The sequence below is a fragment of the Condylura cristata genome, unplaced genomic scaffold (genome assembly GCF_000260355.1).
Source record: "Condylura cristata isolate star-nosed mole 26May11 unplaced genomic scaffold, ConCri1.0 scaffold00015, whole genome shotgun sequence".
NCBI lineage: Eukaryota > Metazoa > Chordata > Mammalia > Eulipotyphla > Talpidae > Condylura > Condylura cristata.
In genome coordinates, this window is record NW_004567116.1 from 51307074 (window position 1) to 51328573 (window position 21500).

Genomic DNA, 21500 nt, shown 5'->3' on the forward strand with positions numbered 1-21500 from the left:
GCTGTGCCACCAGGGAGGGCCCATTTCACCTTTTTATGGCTGCTGACAGATGCCAGATGCCGGCCTCGGTCCCCAACACCTTTCAAATATGGAAAGACATAGAGATAAATATCTGAGAGTATGTTTGCTCTGTAGAGATATGTGGAATGTTCTGGTTTACAAGGATAGCTCAAGTGAATAGCTGTGAGAGAGCAGGAAGAAAGCTACTCATGGCACACTACTCTCTCTGTTAAAGCCAGTGAATTTGAATTGTCAGATTCGTTTGAACTTCAGAGTTATCGCTGACTTTTTTTTTTTTTAATTTTGGACCTTCTGTAATAATGTAATAAAAGTCTCATGGAACAAATTTTGGTCACTGGGATTGAGGAAGGTTTGTATTTTTGTTGTATGTAACCTCAGCTACCCTGTCATATTTAAATGAAATAAATATTGAAGCTATGAAATTTATGAATCTCATAAAAAAATCATGGTCCTCGTTAAAGCAAAAATAATTATGTGTGATTATAAAAGTTTGTCTTCTGATTAAGCTAAATAAGTGGTCTCTACAAACTGTTAGCTATGAGGTTAAAAAAGGTCTTCACATGCAAATTATAATTAGCTAGAATGTTTTGTATTTTATACATTATAACAGTGGTAATGCAAACTTATCACAGCTATGTGTGTTGGGAAGTAGGAGAATTGGCAGTCAAAATGTCTGAGTTTGCTCCATATTCCATTATTTCTTAGTTGTGTTACTTGAATAAATTATTAAATAACTCTGAGAGATAGTTTCATCACCTATAAAGTGTGTGTGTGGGAAGGATTATAAAGTTTTCTTGAGGTGGGCCAACAAAAATACAGCATTTCTGGAGAGGGGGAATTCCCAAAAGCACATGAACAATAAAAACAAAGGCACCTTCTATTTCCCAAAAGTAAAGAGGTACAAGGACAAGGAACAACTCAAATGTAATGGTGTGTTCCCAGTCCTAGGCAAAATGTAAGGTCATGGATCCTGTAGTTAAAACAAACTTTTCAATATATTCATCCCCACATCCCATGCTATGCTGATATATTAACTATGGTAGTATCTCTGTGGGCTCATTCAAGGGCAAGGGAATAAAGGAGGTTAGCAAATATTAATTAATTTCATTCAAGTAAAATAACCTGAAGACCTTGCATGAATCTGATACTGTGGCCTCAAGGCACTCACCTTTTATTGTTATAAAGAAATTTTATTCAATATCCATTGAGTATTCAGAATGTAAAAAAATTCAGTACAGAAAGAAATATACTAATGATGTTATCACTTTGAGCCAAAGTATTCAATTGTAGATAGTGAGATAACCACTTAGATTTTCAAACATTAAGACAAACTAATTTTTTTCTTAAATTTTCTTTTACCAACAGGATTTGCTAGTCCACTTACTGGGATAGCAGATGCCTCTCAAAGCAGTATGCATAATGCCTTACACATCTACATGAATGGAACGATGTCCCAGGTACAGGGATCTGCCAATGATCCCATTTTTCTTCTTCACCATGCATTTGTTGACAGGTTGGTTGACACTACCTCATAAATTCTGAAAAATACAAAATTATGAAGGCTATGAAATTGTCACTTGTTTCCATAGTTGAGGGTGGTGGGGATGAATAGGCAGAGCATAGGATTTAAGATCTTGAAAATACTCTTAGTACTATAATGATTAGTACATCATTTTACATTTTCCAAATCCATTGTATATGTAATAACAAAAATGAACTGTAAGGTAAATCATGAACTGTGGTAAATTATGACATGTGAACATAAGTTCATCAGTTGTAAAAAAATAACACTTTTGTGGAGGATGTGGGTATTGAAGAAAGCTATGAGTATGTGGAGTTATACAAGGGATCTATAAAACTCATTTCAATTTTATTATACACATAAAAATTTCTTGTAAAAGAAGAGTAAGGCTGTGGCCTCTTTTTGAATTTTAAATAACTGAAATCATGACTAATAACACCATTTAATTGTTAATTAATACCAGTCAAAATATCATCACCCCCCCAGGTGGTGCGCCTGGGTAAAGCACAGCACAGCAAGCTGGCCACAGCTCTTCAGAGCTAGTTCCATCTCCAGCCCCGGAGGTGACCCACATGGTGCGGCAGACCTCTCCTGACCCACCTGCTGCTCCCTTCAACAGTAGTTCGTTGATCTGCCTTTTCTGCTCCCCCCACTGTCTCTGTCTCTGTGAGTCCTCTCACCACCTTAGTACCTCTGGCCTGCACCCCAGTTCTGTATGCATAAATAAATAAATGTTTTAAAAAATCATCAGGACTGCACTGCTGGTGGGAATGCAAACTAGTACAACCACTATGGAAAACTGTCTGGAGGTTCCTCAAGCTGCTAAACATGGAGCTTCCCTACGACCCAGCAATCCCACTCCTAGGTATCTATCCAAAAGACACAAAAACACTGATTGATAAAGATACCTGCACCCCCATGTTTATTGCTGCTTTATTTACAATTGGAAAAACATGCAAGCAGCCCAAATGCCCAAAAGTAGATGACTGGATTAGAAAGATGTGGCACATATATACAATGGAATATTACTCAGCAACCAAAAAAGAGAAACACATGTCTTTTGCAGCAACTTGGATGGAGCTGGAAAAGATCATTCTTAGTGAGATAAGCCAGAAAGAGAAAGAAAAATACCGGATGGTTTCACTCATAGCAGGAGTATAATGGACCAGGCGAGAAAATAACAAAAATAATGAACAACCATATACCAGAGACATTCTGTGGGGGTGGAGTGGGGAATGGGATCAAAAACGGGAGGGGGGAGGGAAATGCACGGGACTAGGGTGGTGGCACAGGGGTGATCTGGTGATGGGAAACCCGTGGGGATTACAATCGAGATGGGGAAAAAAAATGTGCAAAATGATGTAAAAATAAACTTTGTAATAGTAATAAAAAAAATTGAAAAAAAAATCATCAGGACTATGACAAGTAGAAACATATCATGGGCAATGAGGACACTAATGGATCACTGGGAACTTTCTATTAAATATATAATTTCTAAAAACTAATATTAATGGCATTTACTTAGAAAGGCTTAACCTAAAGAAGGTTGAGTATCTCTTCTTATTTATGTCCTATTTTTATATAAAGCATAAATAGTAACTAACAAATAAATCTAATTTTTTTCTAGCATTTCTTTTTGTAATCTGAAAAACAAACCTTTGTGACTTTCCAGAAGCCCTCTAAGAAATTGTAATGTAATCTAAAAGCTATTAAAATATTATTAAAATTAAATAATAATATTATTATTATTTTTAGTTATTTAGGACATGATTTGTGCAAGGCACAATCAAACAAATTGTTGGAAGAGACTTGAACACATGTTAAAAATATGACCATGTGTGCCTAAGAAGCAATATTTGGTTATTTAGTCAAGTTGTCAACAAACCAATTTTAAATTAAAAAAAAAAAAAAGATAACATGGTTACAAGGAATTTTTTGTTTGTTTCTTTCATAAGTGAGAATCATTTTGATTTTTATCTCCCTAATTCTCCTTTTTATGTTGAAATAAATACACACACAAACACACACACACAGTTTTCAGTGTCTGTGAGTACAGCTGAAAAATTATTTAATTATTGGAGTTGAATGGTGAGACGCTACACAAACTTAAAATTGGTAGGTATTTCCTAATAGCCATCCAAAATGAATGAGCCAGATATATCCCTATATAAAGAAAATGAAGTAGCATCTGTCAACCACCCCCCCTTAACTATTGTACCTACTGTCATCAGCCTTTTTAATCTACTTTTTTGATATATTAAAGTTAATTTATTTAATGTATAACATGAAAAGTATTATCTAAAGGAAATGGTAAGAAAAAAATTTCTCAAAGTTTACCTAAGAGCAAAACAGATGCCTCCCACCAGAATTACTTGGAATACTTAATAATAAAACAAACATTCCTCATATTCCTAGAAACAGTTAGATAAGACTATCTGGACAGTATATAGGAATTCTATTTTTTTATCTATTTTTTATTTTTATTTATTATTATTTTTAAAGATTTATTTATTTATTCATACAGAACTGGGGTTCAGGCCAGAGGTTCAGGGGCGGTGAGAGGCTTCACCAGGAACAGAGCGGGGAGCAGAACAGGCAAATCCACGAAGTACACTGCTGAGGGGAGCAGCTGGTGGGCCAGGAGAGGTCTGCGGCACCATGTGGATCTCCTCCGTGGCAGGCGGGGATCGAACTCATGAGGAAGTGGCTTAAGCTTCTTAGTGCAGTGCTTTAATCCGCTGTGCCACCAGGGAGGGCCAGGAATTCTAATTTTTAAGTACCCCTCATTGAACTTATGAACAATCAAACTTTTAATATAATGTAATAAAATATCACATTATATGAAACAATATATAATATATGAAACAATAAGTAAACAGTATCATTTTTTCTCATTTTAATAAAATGCAACTGTTTTGTTTAGGTAACAAAAATTACCAGTTTAGAAAATTATAAATGACTTAGTAGTATAGATTCATACCTCTTCAAGTGGATATTAGTACACCATGCCTACCAAAATACCAGTAATTCCCTACCATAGCCCATTGTCCTCTCTCCACTTTGCTCTTTGGTCCTTATCCTTTCTTTCTGGTAGTCTCAGTTCTGCAGTTAGATTTTCAAGGTGTGTTTTGGTTTAATTTTGTCAGTTGCTTCATTTTGTTTCTTTGTTTTAAACAATGGATCATGTTCTGATTGTGGTTATTTTAAATTTTTGACTGATACGGTTTTACATCAATATTTTCATTATAGAGGTGTAGGATCTCCAAATTCAAGCATTTTTTTTTTTTTTGGACCCAACACCAAAGAGCCCATAGTCCATTATCAAAGACCTTTGTGCTCCCTCCTTTCTTTGTTCTAATAACTCTCCTCCACCGTCCTTTCCCTTTCTGTTTGCACCCATTGCACAGCAAGTTTTCAAGTGTTGTCTCACCCTTTGTTTTGTTTTTCTGCATTCCTCATGTATCCCTTGCTTTGTATTTTTTGTCTGTTTTTTTCATATTCTGCATATGATAAAATCAACCAGCACTGGCTTAATTTTATTTTACTTAGAATATTCATCTCAGTTTCATGCATTTTGTTGCAAACTGCAAGATTCCATTTTTTTTTCCACTCATATTTGAGTAGTATTCCACTGAGTTTATATGTCACATATTCTTTATCCAATTATGTGATTGGACACTTTATTTCTGAATTTGGTTATTACAAATGGAAAGCAATTCAAAATATGTTAGAGACATGGATGTAATACCTGAAGCCATAAAATGTTTACCTGAAGTAAACACCACACAACTATGAGTTCAGTAATATTTTTTTGGGACTTGCCTCAACAATAAGGAAACTATAAGCAAAAATAAATCAATGGGAGTATGTCAAATTAAAAAACCAGTACACAGCTAAAGAAACTGTGATTAATATGAAAAGATACACCATTGAGGAATAACATATATGCACATAATACATGATACAATGGAATGATATCTAAAGTATACAAGTACATACAACTCAGCAAAAATAAATAAATAAATAAATAATCAAATAGAAACTTGGATTCAAGAGTTAAATAGACAAAAAGAAAACAAAATATCCAATCAAAAACTGGTTTAAAGAAAACATAGCATTGGGCCCTCCCTGGTGACACAAAGGATTAAAGCACAGCACTATGAAACTATCCAGCCACTGAAGCATGAATTTGATCGAAGGCCAAGGAGATGACCCACATGGCATGGCAGACCTCTCCTGACTTGCCAGCTGCTTCCCTTAGCAGTGTATTTCAGTATATCTGCCTGTTCTGCACCACATTGTCTTTGGTAAATCCTCTCATTCCCCTCACATCTAGTCTATACCCCAGTTATGTATGCATAAACAAATGTTAAAAAAAATAGTACCCCAAACTGAACAACATAACCAGCCTAAATTTATTTTCTTTTAAAATTTTATTTATTTATACATACAAAAACTGGGGTGTAGGCTAGAGATGTGAGGAGAGAGAGCATGCACTTGAGAATGGGGAGCCATCAGGGAGGACCTGTTCTAAATATTTTAAAAGATTTTGAGCAAGATAGATGTTATCTCATTTTAACATCCTTTATTTGTAATATAATACTTTATTTTTACATAATTTTGTGCATTTATCCATCTCAGTAGCAATCCCCTTGGGCTTCCCATCACCAAATCACACATACGCCATCACCATAGTTCAAAGCACTACACTTCCCCCACTGTTTTTGATCCCATTCCCCATTCCAACCCCATAAAATGTTTCTGGTATATAGCTGTTCATCATTATAATTGTGTTCTCATCTGTTCCATTATACTCCTGCTATAAGAGAAATCAGCCAGACGGTATTTTTCTTCTTTCTGACTTATTTCACTAAGCATGATCCTTTCCAAATCCATCCATGTTGCCGCAAAAGACATGTGTTTCATTTTTTTTATTTTTTTTTGATTGCTAAATAATAGTTCATTGTGCATATGTACCATATCTTTTTAAATCAATCATCCATTTTTGGGCATTTGAGCTGTTTCCATGTCTTTCCAAATATCAATACAGCAGCAATAAACATGGAGGTGCAGGTATCTTTTTGAATAAATGTTTTTGTGTCTTTTGAGCTGATACCTAAGAGTGGGATTGCTGGGTCATATGGAATTTCCATGTTTAGCAGTTTGAGGAATTTCCAAACAGTTTTCCATAGTGGTTGTATTAGTTTGCATTCCCACCAGAAGTGCAAGAGAGCTCCTTTTTCTCCACAATCTCACCAACATTTTTTGTTGCCAGTAGTTTGAAGATGTGCCATTCTCACTGGAGTGAGGTAGTACCTCATTTGGTTTTAATTTGCATCTCCCTTATTACAAGTGATATTGAATATGTTTTCATATGCTTGCTGGCCATCAGCATTTCCTCTTTGGAAAAGTGTATTTTTAGCACCTTTTTGATGGGGTTTATTTTTGTTGAGTTTCATCAGTTCTCCGTATATTTTTGTGATCAATCCTTTATCACTAGTTTTGTGTAAGAAAAATTTTCCCAAGAAGTGGATGTCTTTTTTTTTTCTTTCTAATGTATCTTTTGCTGTACAGAAGCTCTTTAACTTGATATAGGTCCATCTATTTTCCTTTGCCTTCACAATCGTTGCATTGGGGGCTCTGTCTTTAACGATGTCACTGAAGTGTATGTCGTGTAGTGTTTGGTCCATCTTTGCTTCCAGGTATTTTATGGATTCTGTTCTAATGTCTACATCTTTAATCCACTTCGAGTTGGTTTTTTGTGTATGGTGTGAGGTAGTCATCTAGTTTAATTTTTTTGCATGTAGCTTCCCAGTTTTCCCAGCACCATTTGCTAAACAAACTTTTCCATTGTATCTTCTTTGCTCCTATGTCCAATATTAGCTGTCCATAAATCTGTGGGTTTATATATGGGTTTTATATCTGAACCCAGTGGTCTGTATGTCTGTTCTTGTTCCAGCACTATGCAGTTTTGATTATTATGGCTTTGTATTATAGCTTGAAGTTTGGGATTGTGATGCCTCCATTCTTTTTCTTCCTAGTCATGAGAGTGTTATCTGTTTGAGGTCTTTTGTTATTCCATATGAATCTCATCAATTTTTTTTTTATTTCTTTGAAGAATGTCATTGAGACTTTTATTGGGATAACATTAAATCTGTATATTGCTTTTGGTAGGATGGCCATTTTGATGATGTTAATTCTCCCGATCCATGAGCAGGGGATATCTTTCCATTTCATGGTGTCTTCTTGTATTTCTTTGAACAGTGTGTTGTAATTTTCTTTGTATAGGTCTTTTAACTCTTTTGTTAGGTTTACTTCCAAGTATTTGAATATTTTATTTTAATTGAAAGGGGGATTTTTTTTTTCTGTTTCTTCTGATTGGATGTTTGTGTATAGGAAGGCCTCCGATTTTTGTGTGTTGATGTTATATCCTGCTACCATGCTAAACTGGTCGATGGTTTTGATTAGTTTCTCTGTGGAGTTTTTAGGACATTCCATGTAGATTAACATATCATCTGCAAATAAGGACAGTTTTATTTCTTTCTGTATTTGGATTCCTTGTATGTCTTTTTCCTGTCTTATTGCTCTGGCTAGAACTTCCAATGTTATGTTGTAGAGCAGTGGTAATAGTGAACACCCTTGTCTTGCTCCTGATCTCAAAGGAAAGGCTTTCAGCTTTTCTCCATTGAAGATAATATTGGCTGTGTTTTTGTCATATATGCCTTTTATCATGTTAACATACGTTCCTTCTATTCCAAGGATTTTGAGGGCCTTAAACATAAATGGGTGTTGAATTTGTTGAAAGGCTTTCTCACCTATTAATACGAGTATGTGTTTTTTATTCTTCTGTTGGTTTATGTGATATGTTACATTACTTAATTTTCTGATGTTGAAGCATGCTTGGGCTCCTGTGATAAAGCCCACTTGGTCATGGTTTATAATTCTTTTAATGCATTATTGGATTCTGTTGGCTAAAGTTTTGTTGAGGATTATTGCATTGGTGTTCATTAAGGAGATTGGCCTGAAGTTTTCTTTTATGTGTGTTTTCTTTGTTAGGTTTTGATATTAGTATTTTGCTTTGGAGCTTGTTGAGTATGTCCCTCCACTATTTTCCTTCCCATAGTTTTACTTCAGAGAAGTCTGATGTCAGCTTTATCGGTTTCCCTTTATATATTTTTTGTTTGTTTGTTTGTTTCCTCTTGCCTTGTATTCTTCCTAGTTTCACTATGATGTGTCTTACTGCATTTATCCTGTTGTCATGGTAGTTTGGTGTTCATCTTGCTTATTGGATATCCACTTTTATCTCCTTCATATTAGGGAAGTTCTCTTCTTTTATCTCTGTGAATATTTTCTCGATTCCTTGGCCTTTCTCTTCTCCTTCTGGGATACCTATAACTCTGATATTTCCTTTCCTAATGGGGACAGATAGCCCTTGATGTGTTTCTTCATTCCTTTTTCCTTTTCATTTGTCTTTCTTTTTCTGGTTTAATTCTCTTTATTTCTGAATCTTCGAGGGAGCTGATTCCTTCTTCCATTTCATCAATTCTGTTTTTGTTACTTTCCCCAGTATTCTTTATTTCCTCCAGTGGACTTTTCATCTCCTGCATTTCTTCTACTTCTTCCTTTTAATGTCTCATTTTCTTTCTTCAGTTTTTTGATTGCTTGTCTCATGTAGTTTTATTCTTTTTCATTTATTTATTCATTTCCTTGTTTGCATTCTTCAAGTCCTGATGGTTTGCTTCACATCATTTTTCTTCTCATCTTCTTCTATTTTTTTTTGTTTGTTTGTTTGTTTATCATGATAATTCTGAATTCTCTACCTTGTAGGCTGAGCAGTTTTTGTATTTCTTTGGTGCTATCTGGTGATTGATTTTTTTGTGGTGAATTTTCCCTCTGTGGACTTGCTTGAGGATTTGCTTGTCTTCTTTCCCCTGTTGTATATTTTCTAATATTCTCTATTTGTTGAGACACAGTGTTGCTGTTATGGACCACCCTTCTTTCTTGATGTTCTTTCTGGGATGGCAGACACTGCAGTTTTGGAGGGTATTCTGAGCTTTGTTTTGTTTCAATACCTCTTGTTTATTCAGCCCCTACTGTGTGGAATTATATCTGTCATCTCTGCCAGTGACAATCAGGGGTCTCTTGTGGTGTTCAGATTTGTCTGGTAACATGTTGAGCCCTTGCCTCTGGAAGGTGCCTGTTGATCTTTGTAGCCTTCTGATGTCCCAGGTTCCCTCTATGCTTGGATGTATCAGTGGAGTTGTGGTTCATTTGAAGTTTTGCTGCTGGGCCTATGGTTGAGTTTATTTTCTGAGCACTGTGAATCTTGCAAGCCAGTGCTTTACTGGCTCACAAGTCTTCCAGTCACTGCTGTCCAGTAACACCTCTTGAGTCCTAATTATGCATGTCCCCTAGTTGTGCAGGCCGCCAGTCCTCCCTCAAGGTCTCCAGGGCTCTTTGTGCCCACTCAGAGGAATCTCTACTTGTGCTAGCTAGTTCTTCTAATACTATGTGAATAGTAGAAGCAGAGTGCCCATACTTTCTTAGTGGAAATATCTTCAACTTCTTCATAGAAAGTAATTTTAGATTCATCATATATGTTATGTTTTTATTATGCTAAGATATATTCTGTTTCCTCCAGTTTTTTCAAGGATTTTAAGCATAAATTAATGCCAAATATTGCCAAATGCTTTCTCACCATATACTGATATGATTAAGTGTTTTGTTTTTCCTTTTATTTTTTTCTGATGTGGTGGATTATATTGATGCTTTTCAGATGTTGAATCACCCTTGTAGTCCTGGTATAACCCCTCTTGTACATAGCATAATTTTTTAATACACTTTTTTTTAATTTCTGTATTTTAAGGGGGCCTCTGTGGTGGTGCGAGGGATTAACTTTTACCACTATGAAGCTATCCATAATCACGCAGCACGAGTTTGATCCCCAGCCATGGAGTTGGCCCACATGGCATAGCAGTCCTCCCAGTCTCACCTGCTGTTCCTCTCAGTAATTTATTTCAATAGATCTGCTTGTTCTTCTGTCCCCTCTGTCTCTGTGTTACTGGGCAAGATACATTTATTTCAAATGATGTAAAGCATTGGAGAACTGCAGATGAAGAAGGAATGTCGATATATGAGAATTGTCCTGACTGCTTTTGAGACATTTCAATGGAAATGTCAGGTGAACAGTAAATTAATAGTTGTAATGGAAAAGTGAAGACAAGGAACTGGGATTATATTTATCAGATGCCAATTTTCTAAAAGTCCCAGAATGAGTAAGTGATAGTCACATCTTTAGAAATCATTTCTTATGCTGCCATCAGTTAGGCAGTCAAATTCTAGTTACTTATTTCAGCCTCAGATACAGCAGGCATAGTGCAGCTACATCTATCCTCCTCAGATGAACTGAGGTTGTTGTAAGGATCAATCTCTTAGAGTGGATGTTACCAAAGTAAGGATCCTTGATTGGCTCCTGGGAGACTAGCCTAGATTAGCCCAGACAAAATTCCACCCCAGAAGAATGCTACATTTTAGTCACCCAGTCATACAGCACAATCTACTGGAAAAGTGGAATCTGTACATTTACTACAAAGAATGTCAATTACAGAGAAGTGGAAAAAAATATAACTAATGGCAACTTGAATTCTCAAGAGAATGATATGCTACACACAAAAATAAACAACAAAGGACCACTCTACAAATAATCAGATGTTTTCTTCCTATTAGATACAGAATTTAATATCGTCATTAAAAAAATTGAGAAATGGAGAAAAAAACAACCACCACAAAACAGCTCATTAAAAATTTACAAGAGATCCTTTCTATGGCCCTCCCTGGTGGCGCAGCGGGTTAAAGCACTGAACTGAGAAACTAAAGCCACTTCCACATGAGTTCGATCCCCGCCTGCCCCGGAGGAGACCACATGGTGTGGAAGACCTCTCCTGACCCGCCCGCTGCTCCCCTCAGCAGTGTACTTCGTAGATCTTCCTGGTCTACTTCCCGCTTTGTCTGGTGAATCCTCTCACCCTCTGCATCTCTGGCCTGTACCCCAGTTCTGTACAAATAAATAAATAAATCTTAAAAAAAAAATTACAAGAGATCCTTTCTGGTGCTGCAGTGGTTAAAAAGCATAGCACTATGTATGAGGCGATCCACAGCCACTGCAGGACAAATTCAATCCCTGGCCAGGGAGGTGACTCATACAGCACAGCAGACTACTCCTGACCTGCCCACTACACCCCTCAGCAGTGCATTTGGCATTGTGTTGAATCAATCCACCAAAGAAAGTAAAGGAAAATATAAGCAGCTGGGATATTTACATCAAGCTAAAAAGCTCCTATACAGCAAAATAGACAGTAACCAAAACAAAGAAGCATGCTACTCATTGCGATAAAATTTTTACACTCCATAAAGCTGATAAGGGAATGATCACCAAGCTCTATAAAGATATCACACAACTTAACAAAACAAAGTAAACAACCCAGTCAGAAAAAAATGTTAAACAGACATTTCTCCAAAGAAATGAAAATGGACAATTATGAAAAATATTCAACATCACTTATAAGCAGAGAAATACAAATCAAAACCACAATGAGATACCACCTCACACAAATAAGAATGGTACATATTAAAAAAAAATAACAACAACAACAAATGGTGGCAAGGATGTCAATAAAAATGAACTCTCCGATACTGCTAGAGTGAATACAAAGTGTTCCAACAACTATGGAAAACTCTGTGGATGTTCCCCAAATGACTAAAAATAGAGATACTATAGGACCTAACAATTCTACTCCTAAGTATCTACCCAAAGAAAACAAAAACATTAATTGAAAAGAATACTTGCACCCCTATGTTTATTGCTGGACTTTTAACAATATGAAAAATAGACAAATGCCAAAAAAAAAGATGATTGGATCAAGATGTGGTGTGTGTGTGTGTGTGTGTGTGTGTACACACACACAGACATGGTTATGTGATTGTATACACACACACACACACATACACACATCATGACATCAAACTTAGGATGTTCTTAAACATCAGAGTCAATTTAGTCCTTGCTGCTCCTAAAAATTGAGCGATGTTATTGCAATTGCCCATGGCCAACTATTAAAATAGTTTTCCCTTGATATTTCTTCTCTGTGCCACTATCTCTTGTTGCACTCTCTTAAATGGGTATATATATATATATATATATATACCCATTTAAGAGAGTATATATATATACATATATATATATAATTTTTATTTACTTCAGGTGAGTGATCATACACTAGATTCAGGAGACATTACACATTCAGAAAAATATTGCAAATGTTTATATCCTCTCTCATGGAAATTGAATTATTTTTCTTACCATGACTTATTAAGTATATACAACAAACAAATAGGGAATTTAAAATAACTGAAAGGTACACTCAATGACTAAACTAAAGACCACTAATGACTAAACTAAATTTAAATCTCCCTACTGATTTAGATACTAATGACTAAACTAAATTTAAATCTCCCTACTGATTTAAATTTAGATTTGTGTTATTCTTTTACAATTCAATGAATGTTAATAGATTCAAAAGGTTTTATAACCATTATCACAATAAATTTTAGAACAGTTTAATAAATCCCAAATAAGAGACACATTTCAATTCCAAATATGACTCAATTATCACTGAAACAATAATTATCCTTGCTCTGCCATATTTTGGGGATCTAAATTTTCCATTTAAATTTCAATCTCTTCAAAGAAATTTGTTTTCAATATTATACTCTAATATTTCTTTCAAATGCATTAGCTTCATTAAGGCCTGATAGTAACTAGTGATGCCTTAAAAATATTTTCAAAACATAGAAATTCTTGTAGCATCTTTTGTCTTTGGATTTTATGATTTGTGATGGTGTTTGGCTAAGAATTTCAAATATTTATTTTATGAACAATACTTGTCTAAATTTAGATAATTCTTTCCTGTACAGTATTTTTGAACAATGGCTCCAAAGGCATCAACCTCTTCAAGAAGTTTATCCAGAAGCCAATGCACCCATTGGACATAACCGAGAATCCTACATGGTTCCTTTCATACCACTGTACAGAAATGGTGAATTCTTTATCTCATCCAGAGATCTGGGCTATGAGTATAGCTATCTACAAGATTCAGGTAAAGTTAAATTTTTTTCATATGAATTTTTGAATCTACCTATTTCTTTTCAAAATGTATAAATTCGGAAGTATTGCAATATTATCTCCATAACCTTTAAGTTGGAAAGATGCATCATAACCCTTAATTTTTAATTTATTATTACATGAACCAAGTTGCAGGCATTTTTCAACTTATAGTCATTATGCTTAGAATAATGTAATTCGGCATTGTGTGGTTGAATCTATCCACCAAAGCAAAGAAAGTGAAATGATTTTTACTTTGTCACCAAGAAGAAATAACTAAAATTAAAATAAGAAAGAAATGTTTTGAGACATGACTATCTGCTGACTGTTATTTGACTTTGGGAGATTTTAACACAATTTTTTTTAATCTCAATTTCTTTATAGATATGCATGTGCAACCACATGGCTGTTTTTTCTACTCAATATATTCTATATCTGTGACTTTCTAGATTTTTTTTCCTCCTATATATGTCTTTTTTAAATCCTGGAATTCTATTTTTATCTTATTTAGAGCTTCAGTTTCTCCCTTCAGTTCATTATTTTTATTTCCAAGGATATACATTTGTCTGTATTTGTCTTCTTCCATTTATTTGAATATCTTTACCATTGCAATTCTAAATTATATTCCTTATATGCAAATATAGTGTCCACATCTATAAATTCAGTGTCTGGTCTTATGTGCTCTCTCTCTCTCTTGTACTTTTTCTTTGAGGTATCATGTTACCACTTGTTGGCTTTTTTCTTCTGTTCATTAATATCTTTGGAATCTAGCTTCTTCTAGGCATGGCTTATCACCCCTCACTGGTCTAGTTCTCATTTATTTAGGCAAGAGGTTTCACTATACTACATCTCTGCAGGTCCAAATGGGCATTGGCAGGAAAACTTGGAAAGTTCTGATCTATCTGCTGATGGGGGGAAGGGGGGAGTAGCACTGGCAGGGTCTCCTAAATCCTACTTTAAAAATGATAATAACATTTATTTATCTATGCATACAGAACCGGGATACAGGCCAGAGGTGTAGAGGCAGTGAGAGGATTAACCAGAGACAGAGTGGGGAGCACAACAACAGGTTGACTGACCAAGTACACTGTTGAGGAGAGCAGCCGGCAGGTCAGGAGAGGTCTGTTGTGCCTTGTGGATCACCTCCAGGGCAGGGATAGAACTCATGCTGAAATGGCTTTAGCTTCTTAGTGCTGTGCTTTTACCCAATGTGCCACCAGGGAGGGCTCAATATCACTTTCTAAACCTGAAATCATAACACCTTCAAGAGTTATTTGATAGTTAAGTGATTGATGTATAAAAGAGCCTACTGTAGTATAACACACAGTTTTGGAATCATCTTTAGGACATACCTGCTATGGCTAGCAAGAAAATTTGTTAGGATATTGATTTTTAAATCCAACTAAAATTAATAGTGATAATTATTATAAGAAGAGTTGTTATGATTGAGATTCAGGTAGTAATATGAAACCTTATTATTAAACTAAATCTAGGTTTTAAGTAAACATTTTGAGAATGACTATGTCAGCTTCTTCTTGACAAATGTGGAACAGACCATAATGTCTCCCTCTGTCAGGCAGCCTGCCACTTGCAGTTTCCATGTCTGCGTTGAACAGTACATAAAGTTAGTTATCATTCCTAGAAAAGGGGAAAACTGATGCTATGAGAATTTATGTGATTTTTATCAATATCAAACACGATATGTAGAGTCAGACTTTAATATTAAGTGGTTCTTCATTCCACTACATATGCTTTTATTCTAACACATAAGGATAAACAACCAAAATGTAATAAAATAACAAATGGTTTGTCAGTATTCAAGTAATGATGGTGCATTAATTCACAAAAACAAAAATAGTAAAATTAACATAAGAATATTTTTGCCTTATATTCTAGACTGTAGTTTATGTAAAAAACTGACATGGTTCCTGACTTCAAAAACTAAATTTATTGTGGAAGTAAGAAAATTGTACAAAAAAGTAAGAAACTTCAGTATGTGTTAAGTGCAGTTGAAGAGTCAACCCTAAAATATCTACAGAAAAACTTACTAATACAATAAGCCAGTTTAGTGAAATAGCAGATTATGAAATCAACAAACAAAAATGAGTAGCTTTCCTACTTACAAAGAATAAAAAAAGAACACCAGGGCCCTCTCTGGTGGTGCAGCAAGTTAAAGCACAGCACTAAGAAGCTAAAGCCACTTACTTCAGCATGAGTTCGATCCCCACCTACCTCAGAGGTGATCCACATGGCATGGAAGACCTCTCCTGGCACGCCCGCTTCTCCCCTCAGCAGTGTACTTCATCAGTCTGCCTGTTCTGTTCCCCACTGTCTCTGGTGAATCCTCTCACAACCCCTTCACCTCTAGCTTGTACTCCAACTCTTTATGCATAAATAAATAAATCCTAGGAAAAAAAAAACACCATTTACAATTGCACTAAACAAACAAACATATATATAAATAAATAAATACCTAGGGATAAACCTAATAAAGGAGGTGAAAGGCTGTGCTTTTTAATTGGCAAATCCATAACATTTACATTTAGTGATTATTGATACCTGAAATTCTTCTGCTGACAAGTTGTCCTTAATGTTGTGGTTCAATCTATTTTCTTTTTCAGTTTTCTTGTATATGTCCCTTTCTTTGGTTTTGATGCAAGTGCTCCTTCCAATATATATGTGAAAATACCTTCATTTTCTTTTTGTCTGAGGAGTATGTGTTGTTGCCCCCCCCCACACACACACACATAGCTAAAGGAAAACCTTGCAAGGTAAAATATTCTTGGCTAACAGTTATTGTCTTTATGTACTTAGAACATGTCATTCCATTCTCTTCTTGACCATAGTCAAAGCAGTTTTTAGCCCTTATATGTTATCTGCTCCTTTCCACTTGATTGATAGCTTTTCTATGACTGATAACTTTTCCTTTAACTCATGGAAGTTTCACTACAATTGATCTCATTATATTTGTTGTGTGTTTGTGTGTGTTCTGTATATATGCACATATATACAGTATACACTATATATATCTACACATACACTATATTTTCTATGTACTTCATAAAATATTTCTTACAGTGTCTTCTATAATCTCTATTTTTATTGAATGTATATAAAACTGTCTTCATTTACCCAATTTTGATATTAATGGCATTTCCTAAATGCATACCATAACTGCATTCAGATAATTTTTAATTTACCTCATTAACTGATAATGTGTTAAATATGTAGTTTATAGTGAGAAGAATTCTTTATTTCTATAGTTATTTGTAAGCTAGTGGAGATGGGTTTAATTTATAGAATCTTAAAATCACTCTTCCTTTTAATACATATTATCTGATCTAGAATATCCAAATTATCATCAGGTCAATGCTTATTTACTTTAGGTAATTCTTGGTATCATATAAGCTATTTGTATAAGAAAATACATTTGTTTTACATTTTAGATCATTAAAAATCAGGATACAGACCCTCCCTGGTGGCGCAGCGGGTTGAAGCACAGTGCTGAGAAGCTGGAGCCACTTCAGCATGAGTTCCAACCCCGCCACCATGGAGGTGACCTACATGGCACAGCAGACCTCTCCTGACCCGCCCGCTGCTCCCCTCCGCAGTGTGCTTTGTGGGTCCGCCACTCTGTCTCTCTCCCTCCTCTCACCCTCCGCATCTCTGGCCTGTACCCCAATTCTGTATTAATAAAATAAATCTTAAAAAAAATCAGGATACATACAATTAAAATGGCTCATAAATTTATTGCTCACTTGCTAGGATTTTGTACTCTTTTTTTTCCACCCAAGTTTTTGTAAACACATAAATATGACATCAAGCATGCATTTTATGTTGTAATGCTTATATTAAAGTGAACTTTGTAAAAAATACCATATATAGGCCCTCCCTGGTGAGTCAGTGAGTTAAAGCACATCACTCAGAAGCTAAAGCCACTTCAGCATGAGTTCTATCCCTGCCCCCGGAGGTGACCCACATGGCACAGCAGACCTCTCCTGACCTGACCGCTGCTCCCCTCAACAGTGTATTGGCCAGTTGGCCTGTTCTGCTCCCCAGCCTGTCTCTGGTGATGCATCTTACCACCCCTACATTTCTGGCCTGTACCCCAGCCTTGTGTGCATAAAAAAATAAATCTTAAAAAATAAATACCATATATGATGTAGTGGTAAACAGTCACACCTTTTCAGATGTAATTTTACCACATTACACCAACAAACAAATCACCCATAATCTTTCATCATAGTCTATTGGACTTCCCTCCTGCCCCCCCGCAGCCTCATTTTATAATACTTCTAACCTCAATTCTGCATCAAATTTTTGGGGTTTATTTTGGTGATTGATTGATTGATTTTTGTTTGTCTATCTATCTATCTATCTATCTACCTATCTATTTTGTAAATATTCCTGTTTACTTTTTCATAGTATAGGGTTTCTCCCCTGGGTCCACTACCAAAGTGTCTCCTGTCCTCCAATACTGTTTCCTCCCCTGATGTTACCTACTCCCCCACCTTCACCCTCTCCCTCTCTCAAAATGGTTGGACACTTGTTTCCATTCTCATCAATAGTGTCTAAGGGTTCCTTTTTTTCATACCTCTTTCAATGATCTATATTTTGATATAGACCATTATTAAAGATGTCAGATGGCATTTTGGTATGAATCTCAAAATGTTTCTTCATTTTCTTTTCCATATTTTTCTTACATCCGGGTCCTTTGGTACATTAATAAATTTAATACAACTAGCTGATCCACAATTTGATGTAGTCTGCTTCCCTAGCTTTCAGAGAATTTTTTAATCTCATTTACTGATTTCTCCATCATACGATTTTTTAAAGATTGATTTATTTATGCATACAGAACTGGGGTACAGGCCAGAAGTGCAGGTGAGAGGATTCACCAGAGACAGAGTGGGGAGCAGAACAGGCTGACTGAGGGGAGTAGTGTGCCAGTCAGGAGAGGTCTGCCACCATGTGGATCACCTCCGGAGCAGGACAGGTTAGAACTCATGCTGAAGTAGCTTTAGATTCTTAGTGCTGTGCTTTAACCAGCTGCACCAACAGAGAGGGCCCTTTAAAATCTTTTTATTATTTATTTATTTATTTAACTATTTATTTATTTATAATTTTTTAAACATTTATTTATTTGTGCATACAGAACTGGTGTACAGACCAGAGGCTCAGGGGCGGCGAGAGGTTTCACCATAGACAGACTAGGGAGCAGAACTGGCAGACTGACGAAGTATACTGCTGAAGGGAACAGCCGGCGGGTCAGGAGAGGTCTGCCATGCCAGAATTCATGCGGAGGTAGCTTTAGTTTCTCAGTGCTGTGCTTTAACCCGCTGTGCCAACAAGGAGGACCTTACAATCTTTTCAAATTCAAATTTTCAGTAACTAGTTTCTATTCATTAATTATATATCTCATGATATACATTTGTCTTTCTGAATTGGGTTGTGTCTCTTTTTTAAGATTTTATGTGTTTACCATATATTAATTGTTTTTCTGAATTTTTAACATTTATTTTAATTTCATAAAAATGACAAACGTGAATGCTCTATCTGATGAGAAGATAAAATCTTCCATATCTCTGTGGTTCAGGTCAAGAGAATTGTTCTCGTATCATGGTGTCATAGTCTTCCTTTTTTTTTTTTTTCCTGTCTATTTCATTGTTTCATTGTTTTAGATCTTAGAAGTTTGAACTGCTTCAATCTTTCAAGCTGGCAAGCTGGTTGTGTTGTATTTTTTATATTGATGTTTGGACTTCCAGGTCTTCCATAGATTTGAGACCTGATATTATAGTTGTTAAGTCAAGGGGTAGGAGTGTGGTTTGGAGGTATCACATCATTGGCAGGCTCATGTTTGTAGTATTGACAATATCTACTTTTTTGTGGCACCAGACCCAAAGCTTTGCATTCTCTGCACATTATTAGTAAGATTCACAAGGTCAGTATCAATTCCTAGTAATGTAGAAACCGGTATTCTTTCTGTCCCACTGGGAGCACCACATCCACACATATTTTTTCCCTCTCAAGTTTGTGTGCCTCCACACTATTCAGAGTTTTCCACTCTGGGTACACTGACGACAGGGTATTTATTTCCTTTAAAACATGTTTTATTTATTTATGCACAAAAGACTGGGGTACTGACCTGAAGTATGGGGGGTGGTGAGAGGATTCACCAGAGACAGAATGGGGAGCAGAACAGGCAGATGTACTGAAATACATTGCTGAGCCAGCAAGACAGGAGAGGTCTGCAATACCATATGGGTCAGCTCCTTGGCCAAGGATCAAACTTTGTGCTGCAACTTCTTAGATCCACTTTAAACCTCCACTAGGGAGGAACCAACAGGATATTTCTTTATGTGACTTAAAACAATACAATAATCAAAACATGAGGAATTAGACATTTTATGTTGCTTGAAATTATTTTGAAGACAGTTGAACATTTTTTTTATTTTTAAAAATACTTCCATAGTGTTCAATGTTGATATCCTACTATGATAATGAGCGTTTTTAAGCATTTTAGCTTATCAATGCTTTTAAAATGATTAAAATATTGCATTATTGAATGACTAATGACATAATAATATTCTTAGATCATTTGGATTATTGTAATATCAGCGGAAGAAATGTGAAAATAGTGGTTAACATTTAATTAATGCATACCAGAGACTAAGTACCCTGCAGATCAGATAGTATCTATAAACTAAAATACTACAATAAGATATTATTGTTCCTAATGGAGATGAGGCTTAGTTATACCAGTTGTAACTTTCCCAAGTTCTTGCAACTAGACCATAGCAGAGCTGACATGCATACCGAAGTGCCTGCATCTAAAGTCCCATTTGAAGATGATGATAATGGTGGTGGACATGATGATGATGATGTATGCTGATAGTGACAGTAATGGGGATGAATATGGTACCAGTAAAACACTGAGATGTATTTCTATTTCAGATCCAGACTTTTTCCAAGATTACATTATGCCCTACTTGGAACAAGCAAGACAGATCTGGCCATCACTTCTTGGTGCTGCTATGGTGGGTGCTCTCCTTACAGCTGTGCTGGGAGGGCTCACTTGCCTGTTATATCATCACAAGAAGAAGCAGATCCTTGAGGAAAAGCAGCCCCTCCTCTTAGAAAAAGGGGATTACCACAATTTATATCAGACCCATTTATAAAGGGCTTAAGCAACAGAGTAGAGCCTAAAAACCTGACATCATTCTAATTCATATACAAGTCCTCCAGTGATGTCCTGAAATCCCTTGTATTTTTTTTTGTTATATATATATATATTCTCAGAATGTAATCAAATACAAAATGTATCCCTCCTCCATCACTGGTAGGATGTGATTTGTTTTTATTTCAAATATTTGACAGTTTTCCTAAAGCCTGTATTTCTAAAGGAAAGATGCCAATTGTTAGTAACTTCTATGTGTATCTGAATTAAAGTCCTATTATAAAAAGCAGGAATGAGTTTGATTTTTTCCTTTTGTTTATCTAATGGCATAGTTTTAATTTCAAGTATTTTTTAAAATAACTTGAATGTATTTACCCTATTTAACATTGTTTGACAATGCTATATAAATCTAAGGGGGACAGCTTCATCTCTTTATGTGTATATATATCTCACGTTACCCACTCTCAAATTTCTAGTGCTATTTCCACTATCAGGTTTACCAAATATGCTTCCCTGACACTTCCCTTCTCCTTTCCCTCTGGAAAACCACTACTTTTTTTTTTTTTTTTTTTTTTTAGCCTTTGAATTATTTTTGTTGTGATTTTTAAAGAGATTTACTT

At 35.6% G+C, this 21500-nt stretch overlaps 1 protein-coding gene across 1 annotated transcript in view; it reads left to right on the plus strand.

Annotated features, from left to right (window-relative positions):
• Positions 1-20881, plus strand: part of TYR (tyrosinase) — a 68436-nt gene extending 47555 nt beyond the window's left edge. Inside the window, exons 4-6 of the mRNA XM_004683713.1 lie at positions 1387-1534; positions 13517-13698; positions 20658-20881. Of these exons, the coding sequence (XP_004683770.1) occupies positions 1387-1534; positions 13517-13698; positions 20658-20881 (554 nt within the window). The remainder of the gene's footprint in view (positions 1-1386; positions 1535-13516; positions 13699-20657) is intronic.
• Positions 20882-21500: the final 619 nt, after the last annotated feature.